Source organism: Giraffa tippelskirchi, chromosome 2 (genome assembly GCF_054371585.1).
Source record: "Giraffa tippelskirchi isolate mGirTip1 chromosome 2, T2T-mGirTip1v1.2.pri, whole genome shotgun sequence".
Classification (NCBI taxonomy): domain Eukaryota; kingdom Metazoa; phylum Chordata; class Mammalia; order Artiodactyla; family Giraffidae; genus Giraffa; species Giraffa tippelskirchi.
The window spans coordinates 63,413,406-63,429,157 of NC_137276.1; the positions used below are offsets into that span (position 1 = coordinate 63,413,406).

General features: G+C 36.4%; 1 protein-coding gene across 4 annotated transcripts in view; it reads right to left on the reverse strand.

The window, feature by feature from the left end:
* Positions 1 to 15,752, reverse strand: part of FAM149B1 (family with sequence similarity 149 member B1) — a 43,164-nt gene that overhangs the window by 22,443 nt on the left and 4,969 nt on the right. For all 4 annotated transcript variants that reach the window (XR_014075894.1, XM_081566059.1, XM_081566052.1 and 1 more), the window contains exons 2-5: positions 15,572 to 15,676; positions 14,488 to 14,617; positions 7,048 to 7,190; positions 6,143 to 6,259 (exon numbers count right to left, since the gene is read on the reverse strand). Coding sequence is in view for 3 of the 4 variants with exons in the window: in XM_081566059.1 (XP_081422185.1) it covers positions 6,143 to 6,259; positions 7,048 to 7,190; positions 14,488 to 14,617; positions 15,572 to 15,676 (495 nt within the window). In the remaining variant the exon portion in view is untranslated. The remainder of the gene's footprint in view (positions 1 to 6,142; positions 6,260 to 7,047; positions 7,191 to 14,487; positions 14,618 to 15,571; positions 15,677 to 15,752) is intronic.

Consider the following 15,752-nt stretch of genomic DNA (forward strand, 5'->3'; position numbering starts at 1 on the left):
TTGAATTTTTTTGCATATTCACCTGAGTGAGATTGCTGGTTCATATAGTAATTCTATTTTTAGTGTTTTAAGAAGCCTCCATACTGTTTTCCAAGAGACAACAGGAGACTCCCTGTAGCTCAAATGGTAAAGAATTTGCCTGAGATGCAGGAAACCAGGGTTCGATCCCTGGGTTGGGAAGTTCCTCTGGAGGAGGGAATGGCAATCCACTCCAGTATTCTTGCCTGGAGAATTCCATGGACAGAGGTATTCTCTAGATATTCTCTAGATAGTGGCCATCCTGATGATGGGTGGTGGTGGTTTAGTTACTAAGTTGTGTCTGACTCTTGCGACCCCATGGATTGTAGCACACCTGACTCTTCTGTTCATGGGATTTTCCAGGCAAGAATACTGGAGTGGATTGCCATTTCCTTCTCCAGAAGATCTTCCTGACCCAGGGATCAAACCAGCATCTCCTGCATTGCAGGGAGACTCTTTAGTGCTGAGCCACCAGGAACGCCCAAAGAGACTGTTACATGTTGACTAAACTTTTTCACAGGCCACAAAACTAGACTACATTTCCCAGGACCCCCATACAGTTAAACGATGGGTTCAGTTCAGTCACTCAGTCATGTCTGACTCTTTGCAATCCCATGACCTGTAGCACACCAGGCTTCCTTGTCCATCACCAACTCCCAGAGCTTGCTCAAATTCATGTCCAACAAGTTGGTGATGCCATCCAACCATCTCATCCTCTGTCATCCCCTTCTCTTCCTGCCTTCAATCTTTCCCAGCATCAGGGTCTTTTCCAGTGAGTCAGTTCTTCGCATCAGGTGGCCAAAGTATCGGGGCTTCAGCTTCAGCATCAGTTCTTCCAATGAATATTCAGGACTGATTTCCTTTAGGAATGACTCGTTTGATCTCCTTGCTGTTCAAGGGACTCTCAAGAGTCTTCTCCAACACCACAGTTTAAAAACATCAATTCTTTGGTGCTCAGGTTTCTTTATGGTCCAACATTCACATCCATACATGACTACTGGAAAAACCATAGCTTTGACTATATAGACCTTTGTCGTTAAAGTAATATCTCTGCTTTTTAGTATGCTATCAAGGTTTGTCATAGTTTTTCTTTTAAGGAGTAAGCTTTTAATTTCATGGCTGCAGTCACTATCTGCAGTGATTTTGGAGCCCAAGAAAATAAAGTCTCTCACTGTTTCCATTGTTTCCCCATCTATTTGCCATGAAGTGATGGGGCTGGATGCCATGATCTTAGTTTTCTGAATGCTGAGTTTTAAGCCAGCTTTTTCACTCTCTTCTTTCACTTTCATCAAGAGGCTCTTTAGTTCCTCTTCATGTTCTGCCATGAGGGTGGTGTCATCTGCGTATCTGAGGTTATTGATATTTCTCCCAGCAATCTTGATTCCAGCTTGTGCTTCACCCAGCCCAGCATTTCACATGATGTACTCTGCATAGAAGTTAAATAAGCAAGGTGACAATACACAGCCTTGATGTACTCCTTTCCCAATTTGGAGCCAGTCCGTTGTTCCATGTCCTGTCCTAACTGTTGCTTCTTGACCTACATACAGATTTCTCAGGAGGCAGGTAAGGTGGTCTGGTATTCCCATCTCTTTAAGAATTTCACAGTTTATTGTGATCTACACAATCAAAGGCTTTAGCATGGTCAATGAAGCAGAAATAGATATTTTTCTGGAATTCTCTTGCTTTTTGTATGATCCAATGAAAGTTGGTAATTTGATCTCTGGTTCCTCTGCCTTTTCTAAATCCAGCTGGAACATCTGGATGTTCTCAGTTCACGTACTGTTGAAGCCTAGCTTGGAGAATTTTGAGCATTACTCTGCTAGCGTGTGAGGTGAGTGCAGTCGTGCTGTAGTTTGAACATTCTTTGGCTTCCCCTTTCTTTGGGATTGGAATAAAAACTGACCTTTTCCAGTCCTGTGGCCACTATGGCCACGTTTTCCAAATTTGCTGGCATACTGAGTGCAGCACTTATACAGCATCATCTTTTTTTTTTTTTAATAATATTTATTTATTTATTTAGGCTGTGCTGGGTCTTCATTGCTGTGTGTGGGCTTGCTCTACTTGCGGCTACTCTCTAGTCACGATTCGCAGGCTTCTCATAATGGTGGCTTCTTTTGTTGTGGAGCACAGATTCTAAGGTACATGGGCTTCAGTAGTTGCCTCACATGGGCTCAGCAGTTGTGGCACAAGGGCCTAGTTGCACCGTGGCATGTGGGATCTTCCCAGATCAGGGACTGAACCAGTATCCACTGCATTGCAAGGTGGATTCCTAACCACTGGACCACTAGGGAGGCCCTCACAGCATCATCATTTCGGATTTGAAATAGCTCAGCTGGAATGGGTATGAGGTGGTTATTTCATTGTGGTTTTGATTTGCATTCCTCTTATGATTAGTGATGTTGGGCATCTTTTCATTTACTTGTTTTCCATTGGTTTATCTTCGAGAATTGTCTATTCTCTTGTCCTTTTTCTATTTTTAAATTGGGTTCTTTTCGTTGTTGGATTGTAGAAGTTCCTCATGTGTTCTAGATATTAACTCCTTATCAGACATGTGCCTTGGAAATATTCTCCCCCATTCCACAGGTTACCTTTTCACTCTAATGATTTTTTTCTTTGGTGCACAGAAATTTTTGAGTTTGATGTAGTCCCATTTGTCTATTTTTGCTTTTGTTTTTAGGCTTCGATGTTCTATCCAATAAATCATTGCCAAATCCAATATCCTGAAGCTTTTCCCCTGTGTTTTATTCTAGGAGTTTTAATAGTTTTAGGTCTTACATTTAGGTCTTTGAAATCCATTTTGAGTTAAGTTCTGTATATGGTGTAAGATCAGAGTCCCACTTCATTCTTTGGCATTGTTTTCCCAGCACCATTTGTTGGGGGGATTGTTCTTTCCCCACGGTGTAATCTTGGCACCCTTGTTGAAAATTATTTAGTCATATACACAAAGGTTTATTTTCTAGTTATCTATTCTTTTAATGATTTTTTAAGGGTTATAATTCTGCATACAGTCATATACTTTGGCAACTTATTAGATATTATAGTTGATTTTTGTTGCGGTATGTATTTAAAGTAAGGGTAGATAAGCCCCTTAAACTAACTTGCAGCCCAAGACTACAAAGTTTTTTTCGTTTAAAAAATTGTATTTATTTATTTATTTTGTGCTATACAGTAGGTCTTTGTTGGTTATCCATTTTAAATATAGCAGTGTGTACATGTCCATGCCAAATTCCCTAACTATCTCTTTTTCCCATCCTTACCCACCCCAGACCCAGCAACCATAGGTTTGCTCTCTAAGTCTGTGAGTCTCTTTCTGTTTTGGAAGTAAGTTCATTTGTATCACTTTTTTTTAGATTCCACATATAAGGAACATCATATGGTATTTCTTCTTTACTTCACTCAGTATGGCAATCTTTAGGGCCATCCATGTTGCTGCAAATGGCATTATTACATTATTTTTAATGGCTGAGTAATATTCCACTGTATATACTGCTGCTGCTAAGTCACTGCAGTCGTGTCCAACTCTGTGCGACCCCATAGACGGCAGCCCACCAGGCTCCTCTGTCCCTAGGATTCTCCAGGCAAGAATACTGGAGTGGGTTGCCATTTCCTTCTCCACCACTGTATATATGGACCACATCTTCTTTATACACTCCTCTGTCGACGTTTTTTTTCAAATGGGAAAGTCCTCAAACTCATCTGTTCAGGGTCCTTTTCTGGTGTTTTCTCCTTATGCTACCACCATTTTCTATTTTTATAAAGTTCTAGGAATTCCATTTTGATCTATACAATAATATTTGTTTTGATTGATAACACTGTTTTGCAGCCATAATATAAATTCATTTTCATGGAGTTTGTTGCAAATAAATACGATGTTTAATTTAGTTTAAAAAAAAAGTTGATTCTAACTATATTCTAGGCATTGTTTTAGGTGTTAGAGATACAAAGAGAAAGTGACTGTATTTTTGTGTTGTTTTTATACCAATTTCCTCTGGCCCAAGAACTCCAGAATGGAAACTGAACCAAATATCTTATTCAGTACATCTGAGATGTGAAAAAAATCCAACGTGGAAGGATTAATGAATAAGAGAGTGACAGAAGACAAAGACAGAGATGTAGACTGGGGCCAGCTTATAATTTTAAATTTGTATCATAAATTCAATGGGAAGCTACTGAAGATTTTTAAGTGAAGGACAGGAAGGATTAACCATGAACTTTACAAGGAAAATCTGATGTAATGTGGAGGGGCAAGAATGGATATAATCTGAAATGTTATTTTTGTAGAAAATCTTAGTAGTTGATAAACCTCGTATTTTATGGAAAACTAATTTGTTAAACTAAAAAATACCAAAGTTGTATTTCTGACACATTTTTTCACATCACTTAAAAAGTGACAAAATTGCAGCCTCACCACCAACTTACATATCCTCAACTACCCAAATTTTGTTCTCAAATACTAGTAGCCTCTCAAAGAAGTTAAGTGTTTCCTTGACTTTCAGCTGATTCCATGTCTTAAAGAAGAAAAAATATTTTTCCAGGATAGGCCTGGAAAAAAGGACAAAAACGCACCAGCTTGACATGGCCAAGTTGTAACAATTTGAGCATCAATAATAATTATGGTTAATTAAAATATATAAATATTTTGAAGTACAATGAGTTCCTTAATGGTACTCAAGAGAAAAAAGTATCAAGTATGGACAAACTGGTAGTGATATGAAAGTAAATATGGATTCTATTTAATTTGTTATTATTTTCTTTAAGTAGTGATATGCTAATATAGCTGAATAACTTGCTTCATTTAACTATACATCTGTATAAAGTACAGATAGGTATTTATTTCATCTGTATAGTACAGAAAGGTAATTATTGAAAACTGTAAGTCAAACAATCCAGAACCAAAAATAAGAAGGAGCAAGCAGCAATGGTGGTAGCAAGTAAAACGGACAGAAAAGATGTCTGCAGTGTGTTGCAGAATCATGATTTAGCCAGATGTCCTAGAGAAGGAGGAGTTAATGAGTTAACTGCTCAGACTTGTTCCTTATTTCTTTGGAATCTCTAAAAGGAAATGCTATTTACAGTTATAAAATATAAGGTATATATAAAGTTTAATAGATCAGGTAAATATATCTTAATCGCAGGACCTAAGTTATCTAATTTTGGTATGTGAGAATTAAAGAATACATCCTTTCTGTGGGAGACAAATTAGTCTGTAAAAATCTGAAACTTATATAAAAGGAGTAAATTTAAAAAGGCTTATTGATGTAATAAATGAGGCTTAAATTTAGAAAGAAATCTCAGCCTGGTGACCAGAACCTTGAGTTTAAATCACTCTGAAAGAAGTAAAGAAATCCCATTCTCTGACCAAAACTCAGTTAGTTGATAACCCAGATCCCATAACCTTAACTGACCTAAGACAATAATGTTTTACTTTGTGGTCTGATGAAATTACTACAAGCTTTAAAAGGCATCAAAAGCAAGCATCACTACAACTCTTAACAGATATCACTATAAATAAATACAGTCTTAGGGAATAGTAAAGGAATAATTTTAAAATGTATTAAAACCATGACATTTTACCACAGAATTAAGGGTAAGCATAGGTTTTTAAAGTAATCCTATCTGGGTTTATTGTGCTACTGTTTAAAGAGTTTGAGGTATTCAAAGAATTAGCCATTTTAGCTAATGACTAATTACCCATTTTAATAATATCAGTTTAACTTCCATAATAATTAGTATTACATGTTTAAGAAAATCACTTTTTCAAAGTTTTTTTCAAAAAAATTTTAAATTCTTTTTCTTAGATCCCTGAATTTCTTTAAATTACTCTATTGACACATTTATTCCAAGAAGAAAGTGCTTGTATTTATAGATAGACATAGATATGACATAGATATAAGTATCTATGGATATGAGTAACTCTTAAAATTCTAGAGAATATCTTTTTTTTAAACTAAAACCTAAGTAACAAAATTCTAGTATGCATAAAGATTATGATCAGTCTTACAGAATTTGCTGTGCTTTACTAAATACCAATAAATAAGAAGTATTTTAATCCTTTAGTATAAGTGGTAAAATAAAATACTTGCATATTAGAATACATAAATACTTAACATATTAGAATACTTACATAGTAGAATCTCTTTCTTGAGACACTGTTGCCTCATGTGAAGCTGAAACAGCAGAAGGGGATCTAGGGTACAGTCCATAACCTTCACTTGGAGTGATTATCTGCTGACCCAGAATCCTTCAAAGTGAAGAACATAAAGAGACAGTTAAACACCTTTATCCGGCATACATACAAAATATAGGTATTTTTGGAACAAATGTGATGGCTCTACAGAGAAGTCTAGTACATACTTAGTCCCTTACTGATTTAGACTGATTCTTGAGAGAAATGTGAATCCAGAGCCTTTTTGAAGGTATCTCTCTCTCCTATACAATGGAGACAGAATGGATAAAGCTTTTCCATCCCACCGAAAAAGAATTCAAGGAAACTGGGCAAACATTTTAATTTACCCTCCACCCTCCATAACAATCATTAAATTTGCTAAAATGTGTGAAAGTGAGGCCAAATTAGTAAAAACTGAATTGTATTCTTAAGAACATGAAGCATTATAAATTTTAAGTATGTGTGGTAATGTGGTTTCTAAGAGAAGGTTCCTAATAGCCTATGTCTGCTTTCAAGTATACATGCGTAAGAATTTACTTATAGACAGTAGTGTAATCAAATACATTTTCTGATGCTTTTGTTCAAAAGAAGGTCTCTTTTAGACAGACACAGATCACAGATCATAGCTACTGGTATAGAAACTGTTTTACTTGATTAGGACAACTAGTTATGAAAACTGAGAAACTTCCATCAACATGAGTTTTCTATCATCTGAAAACTATCATCAGTTTTCTATCATGTGGCTTTATACCACATCACCTTGATACAAATCCATGCCCATAAAGATTTCAGAATACAAGCTTTCTTGGAAATCTGCTTTTCAAATTTTAGTATTAGCCATGAATATACAGGGACTCCAATACCTGAGATGAGGAAAGCTACATGTCCACTGCTGGCACTCTTCTTGCAGACTTTTAGTATGTACACTCAACGTCTGCTCATACAAGAGCTCGTCAATGGCTGTGAACATTGCCTGGACTTTTTCAGTGGCATTTTGATCAAGTTCCTAAAAGAAATCATCACCCCAAAATATTTAGGTGAGCTTCAGTCTCTGTTAAGAATCATAATCATAAAGGTTGAAAGCAATCAGATTTTGGTTCGTTTTCAATATTTAGTCCATTTGTGTGAAAGAAAAGTTAGTCAGGTTTTGAATCTTAGAATATTCGGATGGCCTCCCTATTCCTATTTAAAGAGAATTTGTAGAAATTGCAATGTTTCTAGGCAACATTTTCTTATCCTACAATCCAGAAACGAATAAAGAAAAATAAAAATTACCAATAATTCTATCACTCAAAGACAATGATTTTTAATTTTATTACAGTTGCTTGGTTCCAGTATTTTTTTTAGAGCTTAAGATAGACAGTCAATTCTGCTGCTGCTGCTGCTAAATCACGTCAGTCGTGTCCGACTCTGTGCAACCCCATAGACGGCAGCCTACCAGGCTCCGCTGTCCCTGGGATTCTCCAGGCAAGAACACTGGAATGGGTTGCCATTTCCTTCTCCAATGCATGAAAGTGAAAAGTGAAAGTGAAGTCACTCAGTCGTTTCCGACTCTTAGCAACCCCATGGACTGTAGCCTACCAGGCTCCTCCATCCATGGAATTTTCCAGGCAAGAGTACTGGAGTAGGGTGCCATTGCTTTCTCCAGACAGTCAATCCTAAATATATATTATTTTGCAGTCTACACTTTTCACCTCACAATTTAGGTTAGATCTTTACCCTACACTCTATCGTTTTGCAGCAGCCAAAGGGATGGGTATAAAATGTGAATCTGATCGTGTTATCTGATTCTCTGTCTACTCTCTACTTCATCTTTTTTATGTGCCCTTTTACATTCTGGTGGAAGAAAAGTTAACACCTTCTTTTAAAAGTATAAGATAAGAAATAAGTATTTTAACTCTTAACAGTGAAAGTCAGGTTCTATCCAAAAAAAAAGGAAGTGGCAACCCACTCCAGTTTTCTTACCTAGAAAATTCCATGGACAGAGGAAGCTGGTGAGCTACAGTCCATGGGGCCACAAAGAGTTGGACATGACTGAATGAGCACACAGAGAGATTTAAGGCTTAACTTTAAAGACTGAACACAAATACATGTGTGTGTGTGTGTATATATATATATATATATATATATGTAAATTTATTTCGTTGGCCAGTTCTTAGTTGCTGCCCACAGGATCTTTGATCTTTATTGCAGCATGCAGGATCTTTAGTTGTGGCACGTGAAATCTAGTTCCATGACCATGGATCGAACCTAGGCCCCCTACAGTGGGAGCTTAGAGATTTAACCACTGGACCACTACCAGGGAAGTCCCCGTGTTTTATCTTATGTACACATGCTGGGTTGCAATATACTACATGTTTTAGCGTGGGTTGCAGTTTAAAAAGTTTGAAGGTTACTTTCTAGTCTAAACCTTCCTTCCTTCAGCTTACAAGATTACTGAAAGGAACAGAAAGGGATGTAGCGGTTTGAGACATCTTTCGCCACTTTGATAAATAATATTCCAATTATGTAAAACAAATTACATAGTGGGAGCCATGTTCTATCAGAGAAAGAAGTTACAAATTTGCAAAAGGAAAAAACTAGAATGAAATGTGTCATTTCACAGTGGAATAGGAAGAATACTTCTATTCCCTAGTTCTGTCCATTGGGAGGGTTTAGGAATCAGTGACACCTAAAAAGCAGTAAGCACACTTAGCACCCAAATCTTGTTTCTAAACATGGCACTAAAAGGAACTAGGGCTCGTTGGAGAAGTGGCTGGTTCCATGGCTGGGGCAAAGAAAATACAAAATAAGCCTGGATACCTTGTGCCAGACAGTAGGGAAATACTCCAAGAATGATGGGAATATGTCAAAATGGCACAGAAACCAGCGTGAAGGGAACTCTTACCTGTCAAATCTGGGAACTGGAACTTCAAGATAAAGAATGCTAACTATGTATTATAACTAACTGAACAAAATAGGAATCCTTGAGTCTACACTGATGTAAACCATAAACTGAAAGTTTGAGGAGGAATAGGATAGAAGCTACATAATTTCAATGTACCTCCCCATAAAATACTTTTAAATGCGAAGGAAAGTCACATCAAGTGATTAAAGTGAACAACATCAATAATGGGAATTATGTGCCACCTAATGGAATGAAATGAGAAAGGCAAGCTCATTTCTTGGATATCACAGATTGAAGAACTATTCCAGATTGAGGGAGACTAAAGAGACATGACAATGTGATATAAGATTTTGCTATGAAGAATACTATTGGGACAACTAGTGAAACTTTAATGGAATCTGTGTATTAGATGGTAGCAGTGTTAATTTCCTGAATTTGATGCTTGCCCTTTAGTTACATAGAGTGTCCTTGTTTGAAGGAAATACACACTAAAATGTTTGCTGCAAGTGAGTATCATGTCAGTAACTTACTCTCAAACCACTCAGGAAAAAACAGTTGGTCTTCCATATCCATGGGTTTGTAAATGTAAAACCCGTTTACATTGTATTAGGTATTTTAAATAATCTAGAGATGATTTACGGAGAAGGCAATGGCACCCCACTCCAGTACTCTTGCCTGGAAAATCCCATGGACGGAGGAGCCTGGTAGGCTGCAGTCCATGGGGTCGTGAAGAGTCGGACACAACAGAGACTTCACTTTCACTTTTCACTTTCATGCATTGGAGAAGGAAATGGCAACCCACTCCAGTGTTCTTGCCTGGAGAATCCCAGGGACAGGGGAGCCTGGTGGGCTGCCGTCTATGGGGTCGCACACGACTGAAGCGACTTAGCAGCAGCAGCAGCAGAGATGATTTAAAGTGTATGGAAGGATGTGCGTAGGTAATATGCAAATATGGTGCCATTTGATATAAGAGACTTGAGCATCCATGGATTTTGGTATTCATGGGAAGGTCCTGGAATCAGTCCCTCATGGATACCAAGGTACGAATGTTCTTTTTACTATACTTGTAACTTTTCTGTAAGTTGGAGGTTGCTTCAAGTTATTAAGAAAACACAGTATGCAGTAATAGCAACTGATCACAAAACTTGAATTTCATTAATTAAGACACAACCTTACTAACAAAATAATGGATTTCAAAGGAATAACCTACTCTGACATACATGTGAAATCTGCAATGAAATGTTTGTGTAATTCAAGGAAAATATCAACATTATTTATATATTAACCAGGAACCTTGAACAAAATCACAATTATAGGTATAAATTTCAAAGAGAAATATACTCTTCAAAATATTAAACATAAAGTTTTTATATCACCCAGAAATTCTGCTCCTAAGGGATATACCTAAGAATATTCAAAACATGTCCACAGAAAAACTCGTACACAAATGTTCATAGTAGCATTATTCATAATAGCAACAAAGTGAAGCAACCCAAATGTCCATCATCTGATGGATAAACAAAATTGGTATATCAATGCAATGAAATTATATTCATCAGTAAAAAAGAAGTACTGGCATATGCTATAACATAGATTAAACCTGGCTATATGCTAGATGAAATAAGCCAGATATAATAGGTGACACAGTATATGCTTCATTTATATGAAATATCAGAATAGGCAAATACATAAAGACAGAAAGCATATTAGTAGTTGCCAGGGGTGAGGTGAAGAGAGAAGTTGAAAGTAATTTCTAACGGAGATAGGGTTTCTTTCTGGGATGATGAAAATGTTCTGGAATTAGGACAGTTTACACAACAGTGAATATACTATAAAACACTTGTTTTACTTAAAAGAATGAATTTTATGTATGTGATTATGATAGTAAAAAAGGTAAAAATAATTAATCCAATGAAAGTCTAATCTAGTGTTAAACAAATGAGAAATCTATTAAAATATTTAAATGAAATATCAGAAGTTTTAAATACGTGACAAAGAATATAAATTTCTGCCAGAAGTCAACATTAGCCTGAAACTCAGTTCCCTTAAAAAAGATGAACTCTACACCTATATACCAGCAAAAATAGATTAAAAATATAATTTTTCATATATCATGCAAGGTATCTAGGAATAGATTTTCAACAAATGTACATTACTTTTATGGATAAAATTATAAAAATGTATTAAAAGACATTAAAGAAATGGATATTAAATGGAAAGATTTATATATCAAATTTATGGTTAGGAGAATTCACTATCATAAAGATGGCAGTCCTCTCCAAATTGACCTATGCAATTTAATAATCAGATTCTAACATACATGAAAAAGACTGGCCAATACAATTATGAACAGTGTAGTAAGACTTCCCTATCATATATTATAGATTATTATAAAGCTATAGTTTCATTAAAGTCAGTTGTAGTAACATGATTTTAGAATAGAACAGTTTAGATAGCCCAGGAACAAACCCTTTTATATTTTGAAATTTAATCTATAACAGAGATAACATAGCAAATCAACAAGAAAAGGATGCATCAAGGATCAGGAAGATCCCCTAGAGAAGGGAATGGCTACCCACTCCAGTATTCTTGCCTGGAGAATTCCTTGGACAGAGGAGCCTGGAGGGCTACAGTCCATGTGGTCACAAAGAGTTGGACACAACTGAGCAACTAACACTTTCATGCTACTACTTTCACATGGAAGAAGTTGGAAATGTGTATGTGCATTTTTAGTGATCACAATGACCAGAGGCTGCTACAGGTATTTAATAGGCAGCAATGATGAACACTAAACATCCTGCTATATATATGGGACATTTCTCTACAGCCATATCCAAAATGCCAAAAATGCTCTTGCTTAGAAATCCTGAACTAGTCAGTAAAAGGTGCTGAAATAATTCATTATCCACATAGAAAAATTAAAATTCTGTTCCTTCTATATGAATGTAGAAAAAACCATTCCGGGGGATTAAAAACCTAAGGGTGGAATAATTTGTGAAAGTTACAAAAGCCACTTATTAGGAAAAGATAGTTGCAACACATTTAACAAAGAATTAGTGTATTAGTGATTAACTGCACTTAGTTACTACTAACAAAAACAATAATAGTGGCTTAAACAAAAGTTTATTTTTCTCTCATAAAAAAATTAATCTACAGGTAAGCATTAAAAGCTGATATGGTAGCTCCATGGGTATCAAGGATTCAGTTTCTTCTATCATTTCCATCCTCAGTGATGCTTTATGGTTTAAGATGGCTGTTTTACCTTTAGCCATATGTCCATGTTCCAGGCAGGAATTAGGAGAAAGGGGATAAATGGAAAAAATGACATTCCAGAAAGCCCCATCTCCTGACTTATTGTACAATTCATTAGCTACCTCTACCTGTAACAGCAGTTGGTAAATAAGTTTTCAATTGGGTACAATACCAAAAGTTCTGTAGTTCTATAGGATGAAGGGACACAATGCAGCTTCCTAAGAGTCTCTGTTAAAAGTATTTAGAATAGGGGTCAGCAAACTATGACCAGTGGGATAAATTCAGACCACAACCTCTTTTCTAATAACATTTTATTGGAATACTGTCATGCCCATTTATTTATGCACTGCCTATGGCTCAGTTCTCAGTGAGAACTGAGGGTCCTGACAGTCTGCAAAGCCTGAAATATTTACTATTTAGTCTTTAATAGAAAAAGTATACCTCCCTTGTAGCTCAGCTGGTAAAGAATCCACCTACAATGCAGGAGACCCCAGTTCAATCCCTGGGTTGGGAAGATCCCCTGGGGAAGGGAAAGGCTACCCATTCCAGTATTCCGGCCTGGAGAATTCCATGGACTGTATAGTCCATGGGGTCGCAAAGAGTTGGACATGACTGAGTGACTTTCACTTTCACCACACCTAATCTAAAAGATAAAGAACTCCTACTAATTGATATGAAAATGATAAATTAAAAAATAAGTGAGTATGAAATATAAATAGGCAATTAACAGACTACAAATATATGCAATATCATGTATGAACTGTCCAAAGAATTCTAAGCAAAAGAAGCCAGATATAACTATTAATACACACTATGAAAGTGAAAGTGAATTTGCTCAGTCGTGTCCGACTCTTTGCGACCCCACGGACTGTAGCCTACCAGGCTCCTCCATCCATGGGATTTTCCAGGCAAGAGTACTGGAGTGGGTTGCCATTTCCTTCTCCAGAGGATCTTCCCAACCCGGGGATCGAACCCGGGTCTCCCGCATTGTAGGCAGACAATTTACCATCTGAGCCACCAGGGAAGCCAATACATACTATAGGATTCCATTTATATAAAGGGCAAGAACAAGTAAACCTGGTGACAGAGACCAGAATAGTGGTTATCTTTGGGATTGGGAAAGGCCATCTAGGAGCCTTGTGGGAGCTGACGGTCTATATCTTGGTTGGCGTACTGTTTTCATACACACACACACACACACATGTGCGTACACACCCAATACATAAGTTGTGCAATTTTCTGTAAGTTGTACAATTTTTTTTTCCCTCATCAACCCCACATCAGATACCCTTTAAAAAAAAAACTAAGGGACTTCCCTGGCAGTCCAGTGATTAAGACTTAGCCTTTCAATGCCGGGGGTATGGGTTTTGGGGAGCTAAGATCCCACATGCCTTGTGGCCAAAAAAACCAAAACATTAAACAGAATAAAAATACCTATTGCATCAAGGTGATAAACATGCATAAAATCTGTCTTTTAAATTTCCTTTGAAAGCTGTTGGTCTTAAGTACAATGGGAGATAGTCATGAATGAATAAACAAACCTCATTATCACAACACTCAGTTAATTAATAAGAGCTGAATAACATTTGAGGTAAATACCTTTAATCTTTTTCTCTAGTATATATAAGCAAAAATATATGTAAAATAAAATTAGAACCACACTATACATATTGTTTTTAATGGGCTTTTTTTCATTTAACAATATATTGTAAACATTTTCTGAGTCTATTGGCTTAGTAGTAACTTTCAAAAACATTTTAAACAACAAGGTAATATTAGTAGTGGAGAGACACATTAGTGGACTGAGCATAGCAGAGTAGATCCAGGGCCCAGATCTATACCTACCTGCAGTTGTTTAAGCGAAACACTAAGCATCTTTAAGGATCAACTTCAGAAGACTGATGCTTGTTTATAGCTATTTTAAAGGGTAAATAAACAAAGTAGGAGGGACTTCCCTGGTGGTCCAGTGGTTAAGACTCCACACTTCCACTGTTTGATTCCTTGTTGGGGAATTAAGATCCTGCATGCCACATGACGTGGCCAAATAAAATAAAATAAAAAATGTAGGAGAGGGAAGGCATGAAATATACTGACCAAACTGACAAATCCTAACTCCCAGAACAGTCATGCAAGCACTCCATCAGACCAATAACATAAAACTCACACCATATCCCCAGGAGAAGTCCGAGCTGCCTTCAGTAGAGATCCCTGTGCTTGTACAACTTGGAAAAGCAGACCTTGAATTTCCAGTGTCAGCTGATGTAAAAGGTGATTCTTGTGTGATGTCAGATTCACTAAATGCACAAGTGGGAAGGAAAAGAGAAAACAGAAAAATTCTTATATTTCCTCAAGTTTCTGTAGCATTAACTACTCAGCGATCTTTTAGGTGATAAGCATTTGTACAAATACATCCACAGAGACAAAAATAAATGAAGAATTTGAAATGTAAGCATCACAGTAAGGTCTGACCTGATTCCTAAAGAACTGATGGCAGCCATTCTAAATAATTCTAGTCTTAGTTTACAATTAATATTTTTTTAACATTTCACTTATAACATCTACCCTCAAGAAACTAAAGACATTTCGGAAATACTAGGAATAGTATGTGAACTTGCATGCCACTTTTAGTTTACTAAGCACTTTCACAGATATTAACTGCATTTTATCCTCACAACAATCTGGTGATGTAAAACTCACCAGTACATCTAGTGATGTACTTTTTTTAAAGGCAAAAACTCTTGAGATTTAGTACTAGATTTTGAAACAAGGTTTTATGACTATAATTTTTGTATGATACCACAACTGCTTTTCAGAACCCTCTGTGAAGTTACCATCTCCTCTGTCCTATTTCTTAAAATAATAATTGCAGCTAATATTTACTAAGAATTTACTATATTTTATCTCATTTATATTTACTACACCCTTTAAGGGATACTATTACCAGGTAAATAACTTGCTCAATATTATTCAGCTAATAGGTGGCAAAACCAAGATTAAAAATCAGATCTGTTTGGATTCCTCCTGAGTTTCTGCTTTTAACTACCTCATAATACTACTTTTCAAAGATTACAAAAATAAGTATGTTTCCACTAGTTGTTCCAGAATGGAAGTTGAATGGTATTGAAAAATGTGACAAAATTTCTTTTATTTCATTAGTACAAGGCTTGCTACCAATCCGAAGGCAAAAAACCCAAAACTTTTGCCATTATCAAGTGCAATAAGCAAACAAGTACACTTTGTGTCATTACCTTTGAGAACTTATGTCTTTTTCATGGCTGTCATTGGTAGAGGAAATTTCATCCAGTTGCTCAGGAAGAGGATGATGATTAAGCGCATGTTTTGTTATTCCTTTCCTGTGAAATGGAAAAAGTTATATTTTTTGTAAAGAAAAAAATATATACTTTTCAGTAACTTGATCTACAAGTTAAG